The following is a 25,418-nucleotide window of genomic DNA, read 5'->3' as shown; positions in this document are numbered from 1 at the left end:
CACACACACACGAGTCTGTTTCAGTTTCTATACATATTCTTTATGTTTCTACTTATATTTTTTTACACATTTCTAGTAGTTGTATTTAATCACTTAAGATTCAAAACTAATTTACACCATTTACCATTGGACACCCCTCAAATTTTTGAACACAGATTTTATGTTTCTCCAAGGTTTTTATTCTTTCACTAAGCAGATCCTTTTCCCACAACTGTTTCTGCTAATATGGTGACCAGTCATGGAAGAAATGGTTATTGCCTATGTCCACTCTATTTGCTCTTCAGGCTAGAACAGAATCATTGCCACTCTCAACCTAAAAACTGTTCTTTAGGAAGCACTGACAGGTAAAAAATTACAGTTACTGAAGTTAATAGTAATTACAGTTAATTTAATGAACACTCAATTTTAGAAGTTATCCTCTCCTTGAGGAAAAGTTCACTTTGAAGCTACTCATGTACAAATGCACTTTGTGTGTCCAAGTGTCATGATCCCTTATCCAGTCCTAAACTAGATGTCTATCTGTTGATAAAATACGTACTCTTCTGGGTCTTAATTTTTTTCATCTACAAAGCAATAAACATGAATGATCACTATGGACCCTTAACATGATTTTGTTACTTCTGAGATTTAGAAATTAAACATGCTATGTTTTCACATAGCATGAGGAATGTGAAAATTAAATAAGAAAAAATAAGAAAACAACATATAATCTCACCACTCAATTAATAACCCTGATAACCTCTTGGTATATATATATATATTTCCATTCTTTTGTCATATGTATATACTTATTTTTAGTTGAATCTTATTGTTTATTCCCTTTTATAAACTTCCATTTTTTAACTTACTAAGATAACACGAAAATCACTCCATTTCAATAATATTCACCTACGACATTATCTTTAAATGACTGAAAAGCATTCACACATATGAAAATTTCTGTTTCTGATTTTTCCCTATTATAAACTTAATGATGTTTATTATGTTTTTAATGATAGACATCCTTGCAGAACATCTTTGCCCAATCACTAATTATTTACTATTGACTTTTGGCACAAGAAAAATATTCTATACTCTTTCCAAGGAAACACTGATGCTATATTTTATGACTCTGCCCTGAACTACCCAGTCCCTGTTCAGATTTTGAGCAAGTGTTTAATATGAAGAGAGTGAGAGAATTATAACGACTTCTGCTGTGCCCAGACGTCCTGTCCCCATGAACAACAACAACAAAAACTATCCGATAGTTTGAAACAGTGGAGGCTAGTAAAGTAGGTCATTCAAATTCAACTCTGTTGACAATACTTCACAGTAAAAAATACGCCTTATATCACAACCCAACACCACACACACACACACACACACACACACACACACACACACACTCTTGTTTCACAAAACAATACTTATTCTTCCTGCCTACAATACATCTTCTCCATCCTATTATTTTGTTCTATTCCATTCCATTTTGTTATATTCCATTCCATTCTACTCTATTCTATTCTTTTAACTGTCATTTAGATCTACTGAATTGACTTTTGGTCACAAGCCTCAGTTAAAAAAAAAAAAGCCCTTTAATATAGGATCCTTCTAATAGGCAGTTTGAGGAGATAAGCTAAAGCATGCCTCAAAACCCTGGGGTACCGATGGCCAGCCAAATGAGGTTAACCAACAAATATACCAGAATCTGCAATTCCTAATAGCCAACAGCTTTTCTCAAGTTAGTTGCCAGTGCTGATTTCTCTGCCATGGTGCTTCTACATAAGATGGTAGATTGCAATTTTTAAAAAGGATATGGAGAGTCACCTGATTCTGAAGTTAATTGACTGTTGAGGCACAGGGTAGGCTGCCCCTAAAATGTGCTTCAGTGGCATATTGATTATTTTGAATTAAAGTGACTTAAGAAATGGCCAATGCAAGAGGGACACTCTATCCCTCCTTTCTGTCTCCTTCAAAGGAGGAAATAAATGTCTCATGTGAAAGATGCACTCCCTGCGTCTGAACATAGGACACCCTTCCCACCAAAGACAGGGAATTCAGGGCTGAGAAGACTGTGAAAACAAACTTTGTGACTTCTTTAATTTACTACCCCAAGCCCAAACGCTGTTTGAATTCTTCACTAATTGGTCACCCAAAACCTAAATTTCTTTGCCCTGTCAATTCCTCACAAATTTATTGTTTCTTTGTCTAAAAAGTATAAAACCTGCCTACTTTGGTCACTTCTTAGGTCCCATTTCTATGAATTAAATTTTGTTTCTTTTTCTCCTGTCAAAACTTGCGTCTGTTTTATTAGTAGTCCAGCCACAAGAACTCAAGAAGGATAGAGGGAAAAAATTTCCCCTCCCGACAGACCATCCCTTTTTAAGTTGATGATATTCCCTGCCATATAGGTCTGAGAAGAAGGTAGCATCTTCTTCTCATTCTCTTTCCCTGTTGTGTCTCAGGCTCTACACCAAGCAGAATAGACCCACCTCAGATGCAGAGTCAGGAGACAGTGAAAAGAAGATGCAGAGACACATGGTCCCTCTGCAGGTACACAGCCATCTGGCAGTCTGGCCTGGGTACCATTTTTTCCCTCTTCTTCACCTTAGAGATACAGCCTCCCAGTCTATTTAACTCTACCTCTTAGATGCCCACCGAGTCCACAAAGTTCACCTTGGCTCCAGTCTCCCTGCCATAAGCCTTTATCATCTCCTCCCTGCAGGCAGTGTCACCCTTATGTGCTAACAGAGGCATCTTTCAGAAACACACAGGGGATCATGTGACTCCTGAGATTTCAATCTCTTCCTACTCACTTTGGATTGTAGGACAAGTTCAAGTTCCTTGTAATTTGGCTTTGCCTACCTCTGTAGCCTTGTCACTCACTGCTCTCCCATGTAAACTGCTCACCACAGCCCCTCCCAACAAAGTGTCCATACTGGACATTCTCAATCAAAATTTCATGACTTAAGTAATGGTTGAGTTCTGTGAAATAAAACTTAATGCGACCTGAGGCATATAACCCTTTTTAAAATTTGTTAAATATATTGAAATTGTACTAGAATATAGTTTTTGTAAACATCATTGACCAATTTTGACACCTTAAAAGTGAATATAACTTGTTTAAACACTTTATCTATTTGAATCATAAGAATTTACCTCTCAACTTTGAAAGTTTTCGGGCTTGTGACTCCCCAATAGAGTTACTTTCATTAAATTGTTGATACAGTCTTGAATGGTGAAAACTTCTGAACTTCTCAATTTTAGTATAAATAACAAGATCAGATAGGGCCGTAGCTATTTTTAACTTTGCGGTGAAAAAAAAGGCAATAATTTCACATTTTTGCACTAATCATTTGAAAAATTATTTTTTCAATAAAGAAAATATGCTTTCAAATCAATGATTTTAGTCTTTTCATAGGATTATATCCTCAAAAACTATTTGAATTGGGTCAATGTGAATATGTTCTATTATGATAACATTTAATGTCAATTATGAGACAACCTAAACCTAAAATTCCAATTAATGTAGTAAGTATTGAGGATGGCAATTATTTCTATTTCCTTTATCCCAAAGGTCTTAGTTTAGTATCATGAATTCTACAAATTCAAGAATTTTAGTCATGAGTAAATATATTTCCAATGTGATCTAACATTTTGGAATAACTTCTGTTGTATAGTACTCTATTGCTCTTCTATAGCCCAGTATCTATACCCTCTGCACTTCTGTTAGCCCCTTCCAAAGTGTTCTTTTTTTTTTTTGGAAAACACTTCTTGCGCATGCTCAATCCATGTGCTTAAGTGTTGGTAACGTGGACTGGGCCTGGCTAACCAGATCTCTGCACTCCCCACAGTAAGTGGCTCAGGGATGTGCACAGCTTGGATCATAGCCAATGTACAAAAAGAATCTGCTTGGTCAGCTGAGAGATAGACAGGCCTTCCACTGGATTTGAATCTGAAAGCATGTAAAACTGAAGCTTTGCAAAGGCTTGCACCAATATAGGAAAAGTAGGGCCAAAGTTGGAGAAAGAAATTTCTGTGGACTTTGCTTGATACACTTCAACCAAGTCATTCTTGAAATTAGAATCCCTTTCCCTAAACTTTCATTTCTGTGGACCAATTGAATTAATTCACATTTTACTTAAACCAGCTGAATTAGTTTTGTATCCCTTGCAACCGTGTATACCTTCCTTTGTCATGCTAACTTGTATACTTAAAATACTATATAATATAAACAGTGCTTTTCTTGTCTCTGACAGTATGATCTCCTTCAGAGCAGATACACTATCTTTTGTACACTGCACAGTGTCTAATACATAAGAAGGCATAATATTTGTTGGCTGTAGAGAAAAAAATAATTACAAACAGCTAATACAGGAAGAGATGACTTCTAAAACTTCTTCCCCCCTGCTAGTTTTTTCCAAACAAATTTTAAATAATAGACTGAAGTTATTAGAAGTAGGAAAAAGATGTTTTCCTCCAAAATGTTTTAAAACTAATCAACAAAAAAACAAGATAACTTTTCAATCGCTTGTAAGGCTTTCACAAAACCTCATCTCACCTTTTTCTTGAAGAGTGGAATTCCGACTGCCCTTTTTGACTCTGCCTCCTTTTCCAAATCATCTTGAAAAGCATCCAATGGTTCTGGTCCTTTGGCCTCATTTTCCTCCTCCTCTTGCTCTGCCTCCTCTTCTTCTTCACATTCCTCTACCTGACCACGCTTATCAGAACCTTTCCTTTCACGGGTTTCCCTTAAAGTTCCTATTTTCTTGTTTCTAACTAATATTTTGAATTTTAATGCCTACAGAAACAATTTGAAAGAAAGATACAATTACACATGCACAGGTAAATTTGCACTTGTCATTGTCATCGAAAAGTCTTTCATCATATTTTCAATTTGCCCACAGTAGTAAGATATGTAAAAGCTCCATCTTTTTTCCATAGTCCTAAAAACCTAATAGAAAGCAGTGATATTATTGTATTGACCAAAATTCACCAAAAAATACACCTGTAATGATTGGGGCTTTCTTTTCTTTTCTATTTCTTCTACATTCCATAAATTATTACTATGCACAAATTTGAAATACATGAAAATTATATATATATAATTTTCTATAATTATTATTAAAATTATATATATAATTTTATATAAATTATTTATATAATTATATGTGTATATATATTTTTTTCAGTGTTACAGAAGTTAGAATGTTATAACTTCTGGTAGTGAATGCTTCAGGTCATCACTCTCTTATCCAACATTAAAAAGTATTATATGAGGGCCTCCCTGGTGGCGCAGTGGTTGAGAGTCCGCCTGCCGATGCAGGGGATACGGGTTCGTGTCCCGGTCTGGGAGGATCCCATATGCCGCGGAGCGGCTGGGCCCGTGAGCCATGGCCGCTGAGCCTGCGCATCCGGAGCCTGTGCTCCGCAACGGGAGAGGCCACAACAGTGAGAGGCCCGCGTACCGCAAAAAAAAAAAAAAAAAAAAAAAAAAAAAAAAAAAAAAAAAAAAAAAAAAAAAGTATTATATGAGATCAGGTATATAAAAATATCTATTATAGTATTTGACATCTAGTAAAGACTAAATTTAAGCTAAAGATTTATAAATCTTCACATTTCAACTGTACTGCATACGAGCATCATCAACTTAATATTTCCTGTCCATCAAAACTAGGAGCATGGCAAAATTCACCATCTGGGTCACTCATTCTAAATCCAAAGCCTTCTGGTTCCTTTCTTTCACTTACTTATTTCTGCCCTTTTCAAATATTCATTAATTTAACAAACATACTTATTCAGTGCCTGCTACATTGTATATAATGTTGCTGGGATCTACCCTATGAAGAAAAATTCTTTTCTTTTTTTATTATAATGTTTCTATTTGTTTGTTTATTTTTGGCTGTGTTGGGTCTTAGTTGTGACACGCGGGATCATTGTTGCAGCATGCGGGACCTTTGGTTGCGGCAGGCGGGCTTCTCTTTAGCTGTGACGCGCAGACTCCAGAGCGCATGGGCTCTGTAGTTGTGGTGTGTGGGCTCCAGAGCACTTGGGCTCTGTAGTTTGTGGCACGCAGGCTCTCTAGTTGAGGTGCACAGGCTCAGTAGTTGTAGCACATGGGCTTAGTTGCCCCACGACATGTGGGATCTTAGTTCCCCAACCAGGGATCAAACCCATGTCCCCTGCACTGGAAGGCAGATGCTTTACCACTGGACCACCAGGGAAGTCCCTAAAGTTCTTTTCTTCAAGGAGTTTGACTGCCCTTCTCTTTGTCATCCTCAGATACCCACTCAAATTATTCCATCATCTTGTGTCTTCTCTCTTTTACCATGACCCTCATGTTACTAATACAGGGTTTACCAAAGTGCACTCTGCAACCTCAAGTATCAAAAGCATCACCTGGGGTGCTTGTTAAAAGAACAGATTTCTGCAATCTACTTCAAAATTAGAGAACCAGAATCTTGAATTGTGGGACAGAATTATGTCTCTTTAACAAGTCTCCAGGCAATTCTTTTGTATACTGAGGGCTAAGTGCAGTATGAGAAAATGACTTTATCTCTAATTTCTCATTTACTCATTGGAAAGCATCTCCTTACTTTAGTGTGAAAGCAAAAGCTTTAATGGAAATTATATATCTGAATACTAAAAAATAGATTTATAAATAATAAGAGGAGGAATTCTATTCCTAGAAAACTGAAATTATTATTATAATTTCCTGAATTAGACCATGACTCTTAGATTTAATCTCTGATGATGTGTTTACAGCACCCTGCACAAGTTGTTTAATATTTCTTTTCTGTCATAATTGAACACATTTAGCCTGTGAGCATTCTCATCAAGTGAAAGAGTCACAGTTTGTCCATTTGTTCAGTTTATTTTTCTCTGTCTTAATTCTATCGTGAGTCCTATACTTCTTGTCCTTCGTGTCATAACACTTTCATCTTTAAATTTTCTACTCATCTAAATAAAATAAAGAAAAATATAAAGGGGGATATTCAAATATTACAAATATATACTATATCTACCAAAATGATGACATGTCAAAATTAAACTACTGGTTGTTAAAAAATACTGTCATTCAAAAAAGAAAAAAGTTCATTTATCTCCTGATAAAATTTGGGGTGAGGAGAATGGACCAGCAGAGGAAACTGAAGAGTGGCCAGAGAGGAATGAGGAAAGCCTGAAGAATGTGGTGTTACAGAAGGAAGTGTTTCACGGAAAGGAAGGAGGCATCCATAGCGTTGAATGTTGTCAAGGCAAGAAGTCAGAGGAAGGCTGAAATAGGTCCGTTAGAATTTACTGGTAGGGGGGTACTTCTATGGTGGTCCAGTGGTAAAGAATCTGCCTTTCAATGCACGGGACATAGGTTCAATCCCTGGTTGGGAAACTGAGATCCCACATGACGCGGGACAACTAAGCGCCACAGCTACAGAGCCCACGTGACCTGGAGCCTGCACTCCACAACTAGAGAAGCCCATGCGCTGCAATGAAAGATCCCACAAGCCTCAACAAAGATCCCATGTGCTGCAACTAAGACCCAATGTAGCCAAAAGAAAAAAAAAAAAAAGATAAAGAAAATAAATATTAAAAAAAAAAAAGAATTTACTGGTAGGAAAGTGATGAGCACACTGAAATACTAACTTGGTGCACGTGGAAGAGGAGCCTGAATAGGTAGGTTGTGAGGAAACAAGGAAATGAAAATTTGGGTTGAGAAAGGAAATAATAAAATAAAAAGATAGCTGGAGTAGAAACTGAATCCTGAGGGTAGGGTGTGGGTGCTTTTTTTAAACCAAATACTTGAGTATGCTCAACTGAAGATGGTAAGATGCCTGTAGAGACAGGGACATTGAAAAAAGCAGATTAAAAAAGGGGGAACCTGCCACCCAGATGCTGAGGTACTGGGCATGAATTCTATTTACAGCCTAGATCTTTGCCTCTTTCTTAGCCTTTGGCCTGTAAAACATACCAAATTCCTGTGGTCTAATGTAAACTGACTTGAAATTTTGGACACATGGGATATGACACACAATTAAAATGTGAATTTTTAGGTATATCTCTATATATTCTCTTTATCAAAAATGTATTCACCTAAATGCTCACAGGACTATTTCCTAGGAAACACACTGCAAAGATACACCTCTATAAATAATCAAAACTAAGCATTTGTCGTTGATCTCTAGCCCAGTTTCATGGGCCAATACAATAGTAACATGTTTTTTTCTCTTTTTCTTAACCTGAGCTTCTCAGACAGTGTTACCTCTGGTGAAGGTAATTTGTCCGGAAAATCATCAAGCGTATCAGAAAGCAAGGCGTCTCCAAAAGTAGACTGCAAATTGTCTGCCATCACTTCTTGTTGGGAAGGGGAGCAGTGATTTTCTAAAGAGAGCACCACTGGGTAGTCAGATGTCTAAAAAATTAACCATAGTACAGTTATTAATCAAAACTCCTCAATAACTTTAAATGCAATTTATAGAAGCACTTAATTTTAAAACATTTCTAATGTTCAGTACCTTCGCAAAATAATTACGTTTTCTTTAAACTGAAAATAGTTTTGAGTCTGACAAAACGGGGAACATTAAATCTGCATAAAAAGGAAAATTATTGCTATTTGCATTAGAAGTATAAGAAAAAAACTGAAGCACCCAACAGTGGGTACTTGTTTAAATAAATTATGGCATATCCTTTTAAAGGAATGATATAACTCTGTCACAAAAGAGGTAGAGCTGTATATACTCTACAGAAAGTTATCTATGATCTAGTCTTATGAAGAAAAACAAGTTGCCAAAGAGTAAGATTCTACATTTTTTTCTAAACTACATATATATGTTTAGATATTTTTAGGAAAAACTTTAACCCTGGTAAGTTTTAAAAAAAGGTTAATTTTCCACTTTTTCAATTTTAAATTCTATAATCAAAACTCATTTCTGGGGCTTCCCTGATGGCGCAGTGGTTGAGAGTCCGCCTGCCGATGCAGGGGACACGGGTTCGTGCCCCAGTCCGGAAGGATCCCACATACCGCGGAGCGGCTAGGCCCGTGAGCCATGTCCGCTGAGCCTGCGCGTCCGGAGCCTGTGCTCCGCAGTGGGAGAGGCCACAGCAGTGAGAGGCCCGCGTACCGCAAAAAACAAAAAAACCCAAAAAAACCCTCATTGCTTTATAATTAAAAACAAAGATAAAGATATTTCAAATTTTTAATAATAAAGAGTATCTAGTAAGTAAAAGTGACTCTACAAAGATATTTTCTGCCCTTAGTCACCATTGTAACTTTTAAATTTGTCACAAAATAGTGAACAGCACTCCTTTTGGGATCTTATTCAAAATTTTTTCTTTATTTTGTTTCCACATATAATTATGAGGACACAAATTTACCAATTTAGAATAACAAGAAAAGGAATTGCAAGGTCTGCTGCATTATTACAGACCTTTGATATGTATGTCATATGTTATATATATCACATATAATATTATGCCTTATTAATGCATGAGTATATTAATTTCTTATGGCTGTTGTAACAAATTGCCATAAACTTGGTCACATGAAACAACAGATATTCATCTTTTCACAATTCTGGAGGCCAAGATTTTGAAATCAGTTTCACTGGTTAAAATGAAATCAGTTTCACTGGCTAAAATTTCAGCAGCTCTAGGGGAGATCTGTTCTTTGCCTTTTCCAGCTGCTGGTGGTTGCCAGCATTCCTTGGCTTGTGGCCACATCACTCCAATCTCTGCCCCTCATCTTCACATTGCCTCTTCTTCTGTGTGTATTAAATCTCCCTCTACCTCCCACTAATAAGGATACATATGATGGCATTTAGGGCCCACCCAGATAATTCAGGATAATCTCTCATCTCAAAATTCTTAACTTCATCACACCTGAAAAGACCCTTTTTCCAAATAAAGTAACATGTAAATGTTACTTTAGGAATTAGAACCTAATACCTTTGGGGTTCAGCCTAAAAAATGACCTTCTCATAAATACCCATGTACATATATATTGACTCGGTCTAATATTAAGGGAATACTGTAAAACTGTTTTCCCAAATATAATAAGTGATCCTGAGACTAGGCAAAGTGAAGGCCTAGCAAATGGATTTCTTGATTAGGTCCTGTCTTCACTCACTGGGAAGAATTCATTTTTTTTTTGTCTTCTGTGGTCCTTGGCTCCACCCTCTGGGAAGATCCTCTGGCATTATCCTCCTTGTTCATATCTAAAGCATGTGCTGAGGAGTTGGCTTTCCTTAAAGCCAAGCCACTTTTGCAGCTTACTTCCTGACCAAGGGTTGTTTTAAGGTTCACCTAACAAGTCAGACTTATGTTTGGTTTAGTTTTTAGCAATACAACTTCCTCAAAAACTTCAATTTCATATGTTTGTTTCTAGTAAGTCACATGTGTCAGTAACTATATCCAAAGTTCTTTCCAAGCCACAGTTATCAAGTCTATTTTATTTCATTGTTCTCTCTTCCCCAAATTAATGGTAACTATATTGAGTAAAAAGTTCAACCTTCTATCTAATCTTTGCTGCAAAGCTGTGTCACATTGTCCAACTGAGAAGTCTCATTGAGTCTGTTGCTCAAAGCCTTTTTTTTATTCCATCGCTTACTCTTTGGAGTCTTAGAAGCTGTAGGGGTTTGTCCATCCTTGCAAGGCATTTTAATTTTAAGATTGTCTCTATTTCCTTTTATTCCCTCAGTTACCCACCCTGAATGAAGTGAGAGAGTTTGCTACTCAAATATTTGGGAAGAGTATTTCAGATGAAGGGAATAGCAAGTGCAAACGCTTTGAGATATGTCTGAAAAAGGGTAAGGAGGCCAGAATGGTCACAAGAACAAGGGAGAGGTCAGAGAGGTCATGGAAAACAGGTCATGTAGGGCCTTGTGAGTCAAGGTATGGACCTTAGCTTCTATTTTGAGTGGGATTGAAGGGTTTGAAAAGTGGAATGACATGACTTGACTTACCAAAAAGTCACTCTGGCTGATATATTGAGATGGAACCACAGAGGAGGACGGAGAGAAGCAGGAACCCTGGATAAGAAGCCATTGTAATAATCCAAGTGAGAGGTGATGGTAGTTGACCAGTACAGTGACAGTGAGAATGGGGAAAGGGATTAAATTCAGTGTATATTTTGAAAGTAGAGTCAAGAAGATTTGCTGAAGAACTTATTGAGGGGGTAGAGCGAAAAGAAGGGACTGTTAACGTTGACAACAATGATTTAGGCCGAACACATAAAAGTTAACATTAACTGAGATGGGAAAGACCACGGGAAAAGTGGGACTAGGAAAAAGAGGAATATTATCTGGAGCTCAAGCCTAAACATGTTAAGTTAATTATACCTATTAAATATGCAAGTGGAAATGTCAAATCGGGAGTGGTCTATATTGGTGTAAAATTCAAGGGAGAAGTGTGGATAGAGATATAAATTTAGAAATCATCAGAAATTAGTTGTTTAAGAGAATTAATGCCATATATCAAGGTTTTATACTAAGATAAATTTTTAAATATTTTATATTTATTTTGTGAATATTTAGTATTTTATACCCTATTTCTAATAAATAACGGAGCAATTGATTTAACTGTGTGATTTTATGTTTACAGATAATATATTGACTTATTTAGGAGTACTTTAGGTTTTTCGAATTTGTAAGTTTAATTTATTAGATATACATTAAGTACTCAGTAAGATTTTGTTAATTAAATCTCTTCAATTGCACTATGGTTGAAGTACTTAAGAAAGAAATCACATATACTAAGTTTAAAAAAACAATTTAAAATGTCTGAAGGTACTGAATTAGCCAAGCTTGTCAATGGAATCAAGTATTATTCAGAATTCAATGACTGTTAAAACCGGCTCAATTTATAGAGGAGGATTTTTAAGCTGAATTAAGAAGCTCTAGAAAGAATTAAATCTTTGAATCTGTAACTTAATACATTTAACAATAATTTTGAAATCCAAAGTAAACTTCTAAACATTCTTTTCTGTATAAATAGCTGACATCATAGTAGAAAAAATGCCAAAAGTTGAGATAATACATTTTTGACATTTGTGTCTTGAAACTAAAATATTCGAATGTTGGTAAAATATTTACTATTACATAGGCCAGTATTTCTCAAACTGTTCTGGCCATTAACTCACGGTAAGAAATATAATTTATATTATGACACAATACACATGTGTACACACATACACACACACACACATAATATATATTATATAATTAAATAAAAAGTCCCATGAAACTCAAGGGGGGAAAGTATCGGGGGGTGGTGGGATGAACTGGGAGATCGGGATTGACATATATACACTAATATGCATAAAATAGATAATAAGAACCTGCTGTATACAAAATTTTTAAAACTTTTTTTAAAAGTTCCATGAAACCACATGTACCTTACTACCTGAGATTAACTTTGATAAATCTACCTTTAATGATATACTACATGGATTTCACTGCCGACTAATGGATCATAACCCACAATTGGAAATATTACTGATCTAAACTAAGGTCAAGCATTATAGGATTTTGAAACAAGTAAATTATCTTATGTTTACATAACTGTAATTTAACAAAGATATGCACGTACTATGAATGCGTATTTGTGTATCGCTCGGATAACAGTTTTAAACAGAAGCTTGCTGGTGAATGTATAACCATGGTATACAACAGGTTCCTTTTGTGATCCATCCCAGCAGTCAATTTCCAGACAACGGCATCCTTTCAAAAGGGCACTAGTAAAATTTAAACAAAATAAATGGTCATTCCTAGATTATGGGTTATACCTTTAACAAAATACTACATGAATTTCATTCCCTACTAATAGATCAAAACCCTCTACAGTTTTTTGGGAAAAAAATTTTTCATGGAGGACAACCTAAATAATACTGATTCTTGCTACATCTCTAGATAGGTTTAATTTTATCCTTAGATCAAGCCAACCTTTACCAAGCTGCTTATTTTAACTACATGGTTTGGTCCCCGGCAAAATGTTTTGAGTGGATTGCACTGTGTCATGCCAACCCTTTTACTCAGAAGCATGTAAAAGAAAGTCATCTCTCCCCCAGCGGTGGTGTGGAGGGCACTTTTCAGTGTCTCACACTGAGTGAAATGAATGAATAATGACGTGGGAACGAATAATGAAAATTTGTCTCTCAGGAAAGAAATTCTCCACTTAAATAAGTTTAAGGGGCTTTTTGTGGATTAAAATATTTAATGCAGTTAATATTAGTTTTCCTCTTTTAAAGAGGAGGAAACTGAGACACAAACAAGTTATATCTATCATATAATTAACAAATGAGAGAAAGGGAGGAAAGATTAGCACCAGAAACTTAAACATTAATAGGTAAACACTGCATTACACCACCTCTCATAAGTAGAGAAATTTTGAAAGACTTGCATTTTGAGTGTATCTTCCACAGATGTGTAAGGAAATAGAGGAAGAAATACAATTAAACTTAACTTTAAATTTTCACATGGGTGGAACACTTTCTTGGAATTCAGAAGTAATTTTCTGTATTTCTAAGTCAACCTGTTTAAAATGTGTAGTTTCTCTCTTTAAAAAATTAATATAATGAGGTATGAATAGAAATTTTTGTAATAAAAGTAGAGCTATGAATGGGGCAATCTTTACAGGATTCTAAATAGATATATTTCTGAGTTTGTGGATTTATGTATTTACTTAGATTTTAAACTGGAGAAGCAATATTAATTTCTAAGTTTGACGTTATCATGGGATTATAAAATATCTTTTCTATGATTTTTCCTAAGTAATATCACCCAATCACATAGCTTTGAATATCACCTATATACCAGTGGCTTCCAATCCTATTTTTCCAGTCTGGATACTTCTTCTAAATCCCAGACACATACACTCAACTGACTATCTGACCTAGCCCTTTGATAACTAATTGATATCTCAAACTGAACACGGCCATCACAGAACTTTTGCTTTTGCCTCACAACCTACAATGGCCTCCTCTCTCAGGCTTTACCATCTCTGTCCATAATGTCATCATATCCTAGGTTATCAGGTAAAAAATCCTGATCCTCTCTTTCCCTCATACCTCTCTTCAAATCACCTGGTAAATCACCTTGTTGGCTCTGCCTCCTTAAAATATTTCAAATTCAGCCCTCTATCTCAGCTGCTGCCTCATGAATTCACCATCTAAATGATCATCATCGCCTGGGCTGCTACAATGTCTTCCCAAAGCATCTTCTACCTCCACTCTTGCACCATCAGTCTTTCCTCCACAGTAAAAAGTAAATCAAGTTATGATATTATCCCAAGAAAAGCCCCTCCAATGGCTTCCCAATGCAACTAGAATAAATCCATTCTCCCTTCCATGGTCTCTAAGAGCCTCATAAATGCATCCTGTCTACCTCCTCAAACTCACCTCCCTTCATTCTCCATTTATTTGTTTCCACCCACACTTGCTGTCTTTCCCTCATGTGAACATGCCAAGCACTGATTATTTCTTCTACTTAGCAGGCCCTTCCACTAGACCTGAAACTTCCTCTTTATCATCACTCAGACCACAACTATATCCTCCTGAGAAACCTTTCCTGACCCTTCAATTAAAGTAACACCCTTCACCCCACAATTACCTTAGTTCATCTTCTCCATATGAATCAGTCCCTGGAAATATAGATTTGTTTATCTGCTTATTACCTGCCTATTCTCATGAACAAATAAGTGTAGCAACCTTGAAAATCTTCCTCACCACTGTATCTTCAGCTGACTGACTAAACTGAAGCTGAAACTAAACTGGTATTAACAGTATGATACATTGTAGAACGCAAAATTAATGGTGCAGTGTAGACTGCCTTTAATCTATGTAAAGCGTCTGACATATAAGTATATATATTATCTATAAATGCCACATTATATAATTTATGTGTTGGTTTTCCTTATAGCACTGAGATATCTGAGAATTAATTTTAACCATATTATTTTAGAAACCCCGGATGTTCTGATTAGCTAAATAAGATTTTAAAAGTCTTCTTCACATATTCACATATGAAGTATCCAAATTGCTCAGGAAACTTCCGAGGGCCAATAACTGGGGAGAGGAGGTTGGCAGACAGGATTAGAAGGGAAGTGTATGATAATAATATATTAAATAAATTATACAACCACCCAAAGATTGGATATCCAAGATATGCACGAATCAAAATTCCTCTTCCCTATGTGTTTTTATAACATGCATAGCCTTCTTTTACTGTGAATTATTACCTACTGAGGTAGACACCACCATGAACTTTTAAACGTCTTTAAAATGTAATGGATTTAAAAATCGAAATACCTTACATATCCCCAAACGTCACTTGGTCCCATTAATTGGTCAGATATCAAGTACGTATTATGTGAACTTGAAATAAAATAATCACTCAATGGATGAGTCATGTCTTGATAAACACTTTCATAATTATTATTAAATAGTAGACATTCAGACGAATCCATGTATCTTGTAAAACCTTCAAATGACATCTGGTGTGCCTGTTTAACTATGAAAATAAATAAAAACAATGCAGAAATATCATTAGTAGTATATAAATTACATCTCACTTTAAAACTTAGTACCAGAGTGTGTTTCTAGAATATTCATTTAGAATTAATATTAATACTATTTTTAATGTTTCTTTGGAAGCAAATTTTTCTAAGGTTCTTATATTTAGTTCTTTTATATCAACATTCAAGTAGATTATATATTATTTAATCATCTCTGATTTTTAATATTTTAAAAATACATACAAGAAAAGTACATATGTCATAGATCCATTCATTTCCACAAGCTAAACATCTACGTAACCAGCACCAAGGTGAAAGAACAGAACAGAGCAGCACCCCAGAAGACCGCCTACTGCTAACTTTCTAGTCTTCCTCCACCCACACCCCACCCCCAAGTGTATTCAACGGTCTGGCTTCTAGCAGCATAGATTCCATTTTCCCTGGTTTTTGTGTTTTATATAATTGGACTCACAAAATATGTATTTTTTTGTGACCGGTTTATTTTGCTTGACATTGTTTATAAGATTTATTCTTGTAGTTGCACAGAGTTAGACATTTTTTATTCCCATTTTTGTATAGCTTTCTATTGTGTGAGTACACCACAATTTGTTTATCAATTCTATTCTTTTTTTTTTTTTTTTTTTTTTTGCGTTACGCGGGCCTCTCACTGTTGTGGCCTCTCCCCTTGCGGAGCGCAGGCTCCGGACGCACAGGCTCAGTGGCCATGGCTCACAGGCCTAGCCGCTCCGCAGCATGTGGGATCCTCCCGGACCGGGGCACGAACCCGTGTCCCCTGCATCTGCAGGCGGACTCTCAACCACTGTGCCACCAGGGAAGCCCCATCAATTCTATTCTTGATGGGCATTTAGATTATTTCCAGTTTGGGGTTATTATAAAAAGTTCTGCTACAAACAACCAGGACGTGTCTTTTGGTGCAAATATGTACATGTTTCTGTTGGGTGCATGCCTATAAATACAATTGCTGAGTCATTTGCATATTACCAGCTTTAGCAAATGATCTCTGAACTTTTATACTCAGTATCATATAAACCAAAATTATCTATTTAAGCAGAACACGGGCTCTGGAATGAGACAGCTTGGGTTAAATCCATTTATTTGTTATATGAGGAGCCTGTTAATTAACTTCTCCCTATCTTTGGAATGGTGGTACAGTAAGTCCCCTACATACAAATCTTCAAGTTGTGACTTTCTAAGATGCAAACTTGCATTTGCATGTCCAATCACATAAGTTAGTTCACGTGTCTGGTGTACATTGTCATGTGCATGCATCTTCTACAAGTGGTTGTGCTTCTGTATACTTTACTGTACAGTACTGTATAAAGTAGTACAGTATCTTTACTTCAAGCCCAGGATGTCCAGAAGCAAGCGTAAAAGCAGCAGTGATGTAGCTGGTACTACTGCACTTTTCAAGGTACTGTACTGTAAGATTAAAAATGTTTATTTTTTGTGTTTGTTTTTTATGTATTATTTGTGTGAAAAGTATTATAAACCTATTACAGTACAGTACTATATAGCCGATTGTGTTAGTTAGGTACGTAGGCTAACTTTGTTGGACTTATGAACAAATTGGACTTACAAATTCCCTCTTGGAATGGTACTCGTTCGTATGTAGGGGACTTACTGTAATCATAACACCCATCCCTGCATACTAACTTTATATATTAGCTCTATAAAGGTTAGTTACTGTTACTTTTGTTGTTGATTACTCAGTTTGCCTCAAATTAAAAGTTGGTGTGAGTATTCACTTTAGAATAGAGAGTGGTGATCCTTGGCAAAGAATTTTATTTCTGGGAATTTATACTACAGAAATAGAGCCTCAGACAAAGATGGATGTGCAAGAATGCTCACACTAGCATTATTTATAAAAGCAAAATAAATGGGGGGAGGAAACAAATTAAATCTCAAGCTATGATACAATACTAAGCAGCCGTTACAAATAATGTATCAGAAAAAAATATATAGTGACATAAGTAAATGTTTATGACATCATAAAAATGAAAGAGCCAGCATTTAAAATGCTCTTACAATTTTGGTTTAAAAAATGAAAGCTAGAAGAAAATACATAAAATGTTTACGGTCATGAAAACTATTTCAAAGTTATGCAAATTTAGAAACGTGAGTGTATGGGGCAAAGGCATCATATATTGTAATAGTAATGATTTGCATGAATTTATTCTTTTTCCCAGTGCAATTAGCAGTGATTGGCCTATAGCCCTTTTGAACTATTAACTAATTAAGTAACTATCTTTGGTAATGGAATAGAAAACAAACTCCTCTTATGCCTTTAAAAACTACCAGACTGAGATGAGAGTTAATCTCATGGATTTTTATTTTTAAAATAAAATGAGGTTTTCCTCATTTGGTATTGACATATGTCAAGTATCAATGTGGGATGAGACTGAGAAACTTGGCAGCATTTGTGACTGTAAGATCATAATTCAAATTGACCTTAATAAGTCTCTAAAGTGATCAATAGCCATGTAAATGAAATGCAAGGTCTTGGCTGTGTGAAACTATCTGAATGGAAGCAGAGTAAGGCCCAAAAGATGAAATAGATGAACAGTGTAATATTATGGTTAAAATACAAACACAATTCCAAGATGTCACTGGCACCATCCCATTATCCCTTTGTATCTTTTAATTTACCACCTACAGGTAACAGTGGCAATTTTTTTTTTTGAATATTGACTAGAATAATGCTACTAAAAGTGCTTGTTTGTGAACTGGTTGTTTCCAGGTGGCAATGACATAAAGAGCTTGAACCAGAGCCTAAAGCAATTCACTACTTTCTTAGAGAAAGTCTTTGCTATTGAAAGGAAAGAAGTCAGCTGGACTCATCAGATGTGCTTAGAGATGTACTTGTTTTACGTTCTGATGCAAGCTCTCTATCTTGTTGCAAACCTGCAAAGTTTTAATGGTGATCAGACCAAACTCTTACTAGCACTATCTTCAGTCTTACCACCATGATACTTAAAAGCCTCCAAGGTCTTTACGTGGCACTGAGTCATGAGCCAAAATCTTAATTATGGCCAACAAGACCAGCATGACTTAATCCCTGTCCAAATGCTTTTTGCCCTCATTCTACAGGTTCCAACCACACTGTCCTCCTCTTGTTCCTCGATTCTCCAACTCAGGGCCAACACTTCTCTTCCCCCATTTTGTCACATGTCTAGTTCTTTCTCACCACTTAAGTCTCAGCTCAAATATCACATCCCCATCGAGGACTCTCCTAAACAACCAACCTATGGGTACATATGTATATGTATAACTGATTCACTTTGTTATAAAGCAGAAACTGACACACCATTGTAAAGCAATTATACTCTAATAAATTAAATAAATAAATAAATTTTAAAAATTAAAAAAAAACAACCAACCTGAGCTAGACCTCATGCTTGTCTACTCTCTATTTTATTTTTTTCACAGTACGTAGCACCCCCTGAAATTATCCATTTGTATGTTTAATTATTTATTGTCAATCTCCCTCTAACTCCTATCAGGAATATGAAACCTAGTTTGCTTTGTTCTCCACCGTATCCCCAGCTCCTAGAACCATACTCAGTGGCCACAGATAAATATTTGAATAAATTATAAATGTACGAGCCCATGAAGGAATAAGTCTTGTCTTGTTAGTACCCATATTATCATACGTTAAGCATTGGTGGCCATAAACCAGTTTTCAAAGGCAGAACTTGGGCTTTCATATATCCCTTGTTAATAAATATTTTGAGCTATTCTATTAATTTCTGTAGGGTTAAACAGCATGCTTTAATAGTGTTTTATGTGCATATTTTATTACATTATTATTTATTATTTTATTTAAAAATAAACATAAATGGAAAAAATTGAAATATTTTAGCCAATGAAAGATGAGACAGAGATCAAAAACTATAATACAAAAACAAAAAACAAAAAAAAACTATACAACAGCTCACTAGCCAAAATGGTCATTGAACTTAAACCAGATGACTGCATTCAAAAAAATGAAAGAAAAGCAAAAATGTTTTAATGTTTATGAAATGTTGTAGACAATTATGTGTATAAACAATAGGGAAATTAGTGATTTTATAATGTTTTATTCTTTCCTATAACTGTTTTCATTTAGCTAATTTAATATTCATATATTTTTTCAATAAGATAGTGTATAAAAATGGAAAAGTGCCTATACCTGGGTTTTTATCTTATTAATGAATATCAAGACCCTTTCTTCCATTACAGTACTTGTAATAGAATCCTCATCTTGCTTTCCCTGCATAAGCTAATCTCTGAACACTTGAGAGATATACAGAAGCAGCTAAAAGAAAGGAACTGGACAATGAAAGAATGCCGCTGTTACACAACACAGCTTCCTAAAAGATACATCTGCTGTCTGTAAAATATGAAATTAAAACAGCCAACATATAATATTACCCATAAGAAATCTGACCCAAACAAAAATTTGAATTTAATAAGTGCAATTCTTAAAAAATAGTTTGCATATAAATATTTGATAAAACTTTGAAATACAAGCATACCTTCTTCAATAGGCTCATATTTTTGAATGATCTCAGAAGCAATACTTTTATTAATGTCAAGTATATACTGCTCTTGTGTCAAAAATTGGGCCAGATTCTTTTCAAAAAGACATTTCCGGTTTTCAGAATACATGTTGAAAATCTCAATAATTTCTTCTCTGTGTGCAATAATTCGATAAATTGTTCTAAATTCTTCTATGGTGATTCTTCCTTGCTTCAGCCTGTCATTATCCTACTAAAAAAAAATGACTGGTGGGCTCACATTGTGAATATAAAAAATACACAAAATGAAGACGTTAGAGTATTTGTGTAACATATATACCAACTTATACTGGAAAGAAGTTACATTGGATTCTTATTTCAGATAAAATACATAAAACTGCATGAAATGGTGCCAAAGTTGGGGAAAGGTTAGTGGATCATCACCACTTAAATCCCAGTGGCCAGAGCTGCCCAGTTTAAGTGAAGAAGTGTATCCTGCCCCTGGGGAGAGTTAGAGCCCTTACGCAGTTCTTTACCCGGAAAGACTTGCCCGAATTCAGGCGAAGCTGCTAGAGATTCTTCCAGACTCAGGACATCCCAGAACCATTTGGATTTACCTCAGACCTTCTCCTCACTGTGGTGATGACATATGCCATCCCATAGAGCTCACTATAGTCTGCTGTTTTGTCCCTGCCTAGTTGGTTTCCTCTATCAAAAGCTTTGTTTTGGGCACTTGGAAACTGAAATCTAGGACATGGGTCCATCATGAAGGGAAAACAGACCTGTGGTTTCAGATCTGCTAGGTCTGAATGGGAAAGGAAAGGTGATCCAGCAGGGGTGCAGGATTGCAGAGAGGGAAATGTTGACTCTGAGAGGTCATGGAACTTTCAGGGACATGTGTCCTATAGAGTCAGAAATATGAATCTAAATATCTGGAGGGGGATACAGGCTTGAGATGAACATGTTGGAGTTATTCCTGGGTGGATGTTTGTAAAGAAATGGTCAGAAATAAGAAGACCCTCTGTGTAAAAAACAAAACAAAACAAAACAAAAACAACCCGATAGCCATAGTTGGAATGGAAAGAAGTATGCGAGAAGATGAGGATTCTAGGTTATCTTTCAATTACACATTTCAGCAGGCCGGAGGAAGATGGCGGAAGAGTAAGACGCGGAGATCACCTTCCTCCCCACAGATACATCAGAAATTCATCTACACGTGGAACAACTCCAACAGAACACCTACTGAACGCTGACAGAAGACCTCAGACCCCCCAAAAGGCAAGAAACTCCCCACATACCTGGGTAGGTCAAAAGAAAAAAAGAATAAACAGAGACAATAGGATATGGACGGGACCTGCACCAGTGGGAGGGAGCCGTGAAGGAGGGAAGGTTTCTACACACTACAAGCCCCTTCGCGGGCGGAGACTGCAGGTGGCGGAGGGGGAAAGCTTCGGAGTAGCGGAGGAGAGCACAGCAACAGGGGTGCGGAGGGCAAAGCAGAGAGATTTTGGCACAGAGGATCGGTGCCCTCAGGCACACACCAGCCCGAGAGACTTGTCTGCTCGGCCGCCAGGGCGGGCGGGGCTGGGAGCTGAGGCTCGGGTATCGGCTTTCAGTCGGAGCGCAGGGAGAGGTCTGGGGCTGGCGGCAGGAAGAGACCCTGAAGGGGTTAGTGCTAGCCCGGAGGGAGTCCGGGGAAAGGGTCTGGAGCTACCGGAGAGGCAAGAGACTTTTTTCCCTTTTGTTGCCTGGTGCGCGAGGAGAGGGCATTCCCCTCCCTCCCCTCTGCCTGAGTGAGCCAGAGCCCCCGAATCAGCGGCTCCTTTAAACCCGTCCTGTCTGAGCGAAGAACGGACGCCCTCCGGCGACCTACGCGCAGAGGCGGGGCCAGGTCCAAGGCTGAGACCCGGGAGCTGTGAGAGCAGAGACAGGGAAATCTCTCTGTGCAGCCTCCGAGGCAGCGGATTAAAGCTCCACGGTCCATTTGATGTGCCCTGCGTCTGTGGAGTGCATGAATGGACAGCGAATCATCCCAAATTGAGGAAGTGGACCTTGAGGACAAGATTTAAGACTTTCCCCCCCTTTTTTTTTTCCTCTTTTTACAACGAATTATCTCAAATTAAGGAGGTGGACTTAGCAAGATTTCAGACTTTTCGCCCTTTTCCTGTTTTTACAACGAATTATCCCAAATCGAGGAGGTGGACTTGGAGAGCAAGATTTTTGATTTTTCCCCCTGCTCTCTTTTTGTGAATGTGTATGTGTAATCTTCTGTGTAAGATTCTCTCTGTATAGCTTTGCTTCCACCATATGTCCCAGGGTTCTTTCGGTCCGTGTTTTTTTTCAATAATTACTTTTTAATTTTAATAACGCTACTATATTTCATACTTTATTCTATTTTACTTTACCTGCTCTTTCTTTTTTTCCTCCCTTCCCTTCCTCCCTCCCTCCCTCCGCTCCTCCTTTCCTTCTTTCTTTTTCTTTCCTCCATCCCTCCCTCCCTCCCACCCTTCTTCTTTCCACTTTCTTTTTCTTTCCTTCCTCCCTCCCTCCCTCCTGTCTTTCTTTCTTTCTTTCCTTCCTCCCTCCCTCCCTCTCTTCTTCCATTCACTCTTCCTTTTGCTTTCATTCCTCCCACCCTCCCTCCTTTCTTTCCTTCTTTCTTTCCATCCTTCCTCCCTCACTCCTTTCTTTCTTCCTTCCTTCCTTCCTTTCTTCCCTTCTTCCTTTCTTTCAATCTCTCTTTCTTTCTTCTACTAATTATTTCTCTCTACTTTTTCTCACTGTTATTCTGAGCCGGGTGGATGAAAGGCTCTTGGTGCTGCAGCCAGGAGTTAGTGCTGTGCCTCTGAAGTGGGAGAGCCAACTTCAGGACACGGGTCCACAAGAGACCTCCCAGCTCCACATAATATCAAGCAGCAAAAATCTCCCAGGGATCTCCATCTCAACACCAGCACCCAGCTTCAGTCAACGACCAGCAAGCTACAGTGCTGGTCACCCTATGCCAAGCAACTAGCAAGGCAGGAACACAACCCCACCCATTAGCAGAGAGGCTACCTAAAAACATAATAAGGCCACAGACACCCCAAAACACACCACCAGACGTGGACCTGTCCACCAGAAAGACAAGATCGAGCTTCAACCACCAGAACACAGGCATTAGTCCCCCCCACCAGGAAGCCTACACAACCTACTGAAACAACCTTAGCCACGGGGGACAGACACCAAAAACAACGGGAACTACGAATCTGCAGCCTGCAAAAAGGAGACCCCAAACACAGTAACATAAGCAAAATGAGAAAGCAGAAAAACACACAGCAGGTGAAGGAGCAAGATAAAAACCTACCAGACCTAACAAATGAAGAGGTAATAGGCAGTCTACCTGAAAAAGAATTCAGAATAATGATAGTAAAGCTGATCCAAGATTCTATTTCCCAGATCCAAAATCTTGGAAATAGAATAGACAATATGCAAGAAACAGTTAACAAGGACCTAGAAGAACTAAAGATGAATCAAGCATCGATTAAAAACACAATAAATGAAATGAAAAATACTCTAGATGGGATCAATAGCAGAATAACTGAGGCAGAAGAACGGATAAGTGAGGTGGAAGATAAAATAGTGGAAATAACTGATGCAGAGAAAAATAAAGAAAAAAGAATGAAAAGAACAGAGGACAGTCTCAGAGACCTCTGGGACAACATTAAACGCACCAACATTCGAATTATAGGGGTTCCAGAAGAAGAAGAGAAAAAGAAAGGGACTGAGAAAATATTTGAAGAGATTATAGTTGAAAACTTCCCTAATATGGGAAAGGAAATAGTTAATCAAGTCCAGGAGGCACAGAGAGTCCCATACAGAATAAATCCAAGAAGAAATACGCCAAGACACATATTAATCAAACTGTCAAAAATTAAACACAAAGAAATCATATTAAAAGCAGCAAGGGAAAAACAACAAATAACACACAAGGGAATCCCCATCAGGTTAACAGCTGATCTCTCAGCAGAAACTCTACAAGCCAGAAGGGAGTGGCAGGACATAATTAAAGTGATGAAGGAGAGAAACCTGCAACCAAGATTACTCTACCCAGCAAGGATCTCATTCAGATTTGATGGAGAAATTAAAACCTTTACAGACAAGCAAAAGTTGAGAGAGTTCAGCACCACCAAACCAGCTTTACAACAAATGCTAAAGGAACTTCTCTAGGCAAGAAACACAACAGAAGGACTATACCTACAATAACGAACCCAAAGCCATTAAGGAAATGGGAACAGGAACATACATATCAATAATTACCTTAAATGTAAATGGACTAAATGCTCCCACCAAAAGACACAGAGTGGCTGAATGGATACAAAAACAAGACCCATATATATGCTGTCTACAAGAGACCCACTTCAGACCTAGAGACACATACAGATTGAAAGTAAGGGGATGGAAAAAGATATTCCATGCAAATGGAAATCAAAAGAAAGCTGGAGTAGCAATTCTTATATCAGACAAAATAGACTTTAAAATAAAGACTATTAGAAGAGACAAAGAAGGACACTACATAACGATAAAGGGATCGATCCAAGAAGAAGATATAACAATTGTAAATATTTATGCACCCAACATAGGAGCACCTCAATACATAAGGCAAATACTAACAGCCATAAAAGGGGAAATCGACAGTAACACAATCATAGTAGGGGACTTTAACACCCCACTTTCACCAATGGACAGATCATCCAAAATGAAAATAAATAAGGAAACACAAGCTTTAAATGATACATTAAACAAGATGGACTTAATTGATATTTATAGGACATTCTATCCAAAAACAACAGAATACACATTTTTCTCAAGTGCTCATGGAACATTCTCCAGGATAGATCATACCTTGGGTCACAAATCAAGCCTTGGTAAATTTAAGAAAACTGAAATTGTATCAAGTATCTTTTCCGACCACAATGCTATGAGACTAGACATCAATTACAGGAAAAGATCGGTAAAAAATACAAACACATGGAGGCTAAACAATACACTACTCAATAACGAAGTGATCACTGAAGAAATCAAAGAGGAAATTAAGAAATACCTAGAAACAAATGACAATGGAGACACGACGACCCAAAACCTATGGGACGCAGCAAAAGCAGTTCTAAGGGGGAAGTTTATAGCAATACAATCCCACCTTAAGAAACAGGAAACATTTCGAGTAAACAACCTGACCCTGCACCTAAAGCAATTAGAGAAAGAAGAACAAAAAACCCCCAAAGTTAGCAGAAGGAAAGAAATCATAAAGATCAGATCAGAAATAAATGAAAAAGAAATGAAGGAAACGATAGCAAAGATCAACCAAACTAAAAGCTGGTTCTTTGAGAAGATAAACAAAATTGACAAACCATTAGCCAGACTCATCAAGAAAAGAAGGGAGAA

At 37.1% G+C, this 25,418-nt stretch overlaps 1 protein-coding gene across 1 annotated transcript in view; it reads right to left on the bottom strand.

The window, feature by feature from the left end:
* The window catches only part of PLCZ1 (phospholipase C zeta 1), a gene marked incomplete at its 3' end in the record, with an annotated part of 59,269 nt that overhangs the window by 17,370 nt on the left and 16,481 nt on the right, over window positions 1-25,418 (bottom strand). Inside the window, exons 2-7 of the mRNA XM_079715206.1 lie at window positions 20,016-20,247; window positions 15,275-15,476; window positions 12,559-12,703; window positions 8,237-8,386; window positions 4,541-4,780; window positions 3,139-3,286 (exon numbers count right to left, since the gene is read on the bottom strand). Of these exons, the coding sequence (XP_079571332.1) occupies window positions 3,139-3,286; window positions 4,541-4,780; window positions 8,237-8,386; window positions 12,559-12,703; window positions 15,275-15,476; window positions 20,016-20,247 (1,117 nt within the window). The remainder of the gene's footprint in view (window positions 1-3,138; window positions 3,287-4,540; window positions 4,781-8,236; window positions 8,387-12,558; window positions 12,704-15,274; window positions 15,477-20,015; window positions 20,248-25,418) is intronic.

The sequence above is a fragment of the Hyperoodon ampullatus genome, assembly GCF_949752795.1.
Source record: "Hyperoodon ampullatus genome assembly, chromosome: 11".
Lineage (NCBI taxonomy): Eukaryota > Metazoa > Chordata > Mammalia > Artiodactyla > Ziphiidae > Hyperoodon > Hyperoodon ampullatus.
This window is presented reverse-complemented; position numbering and strand designations above follow the sequence as displayed.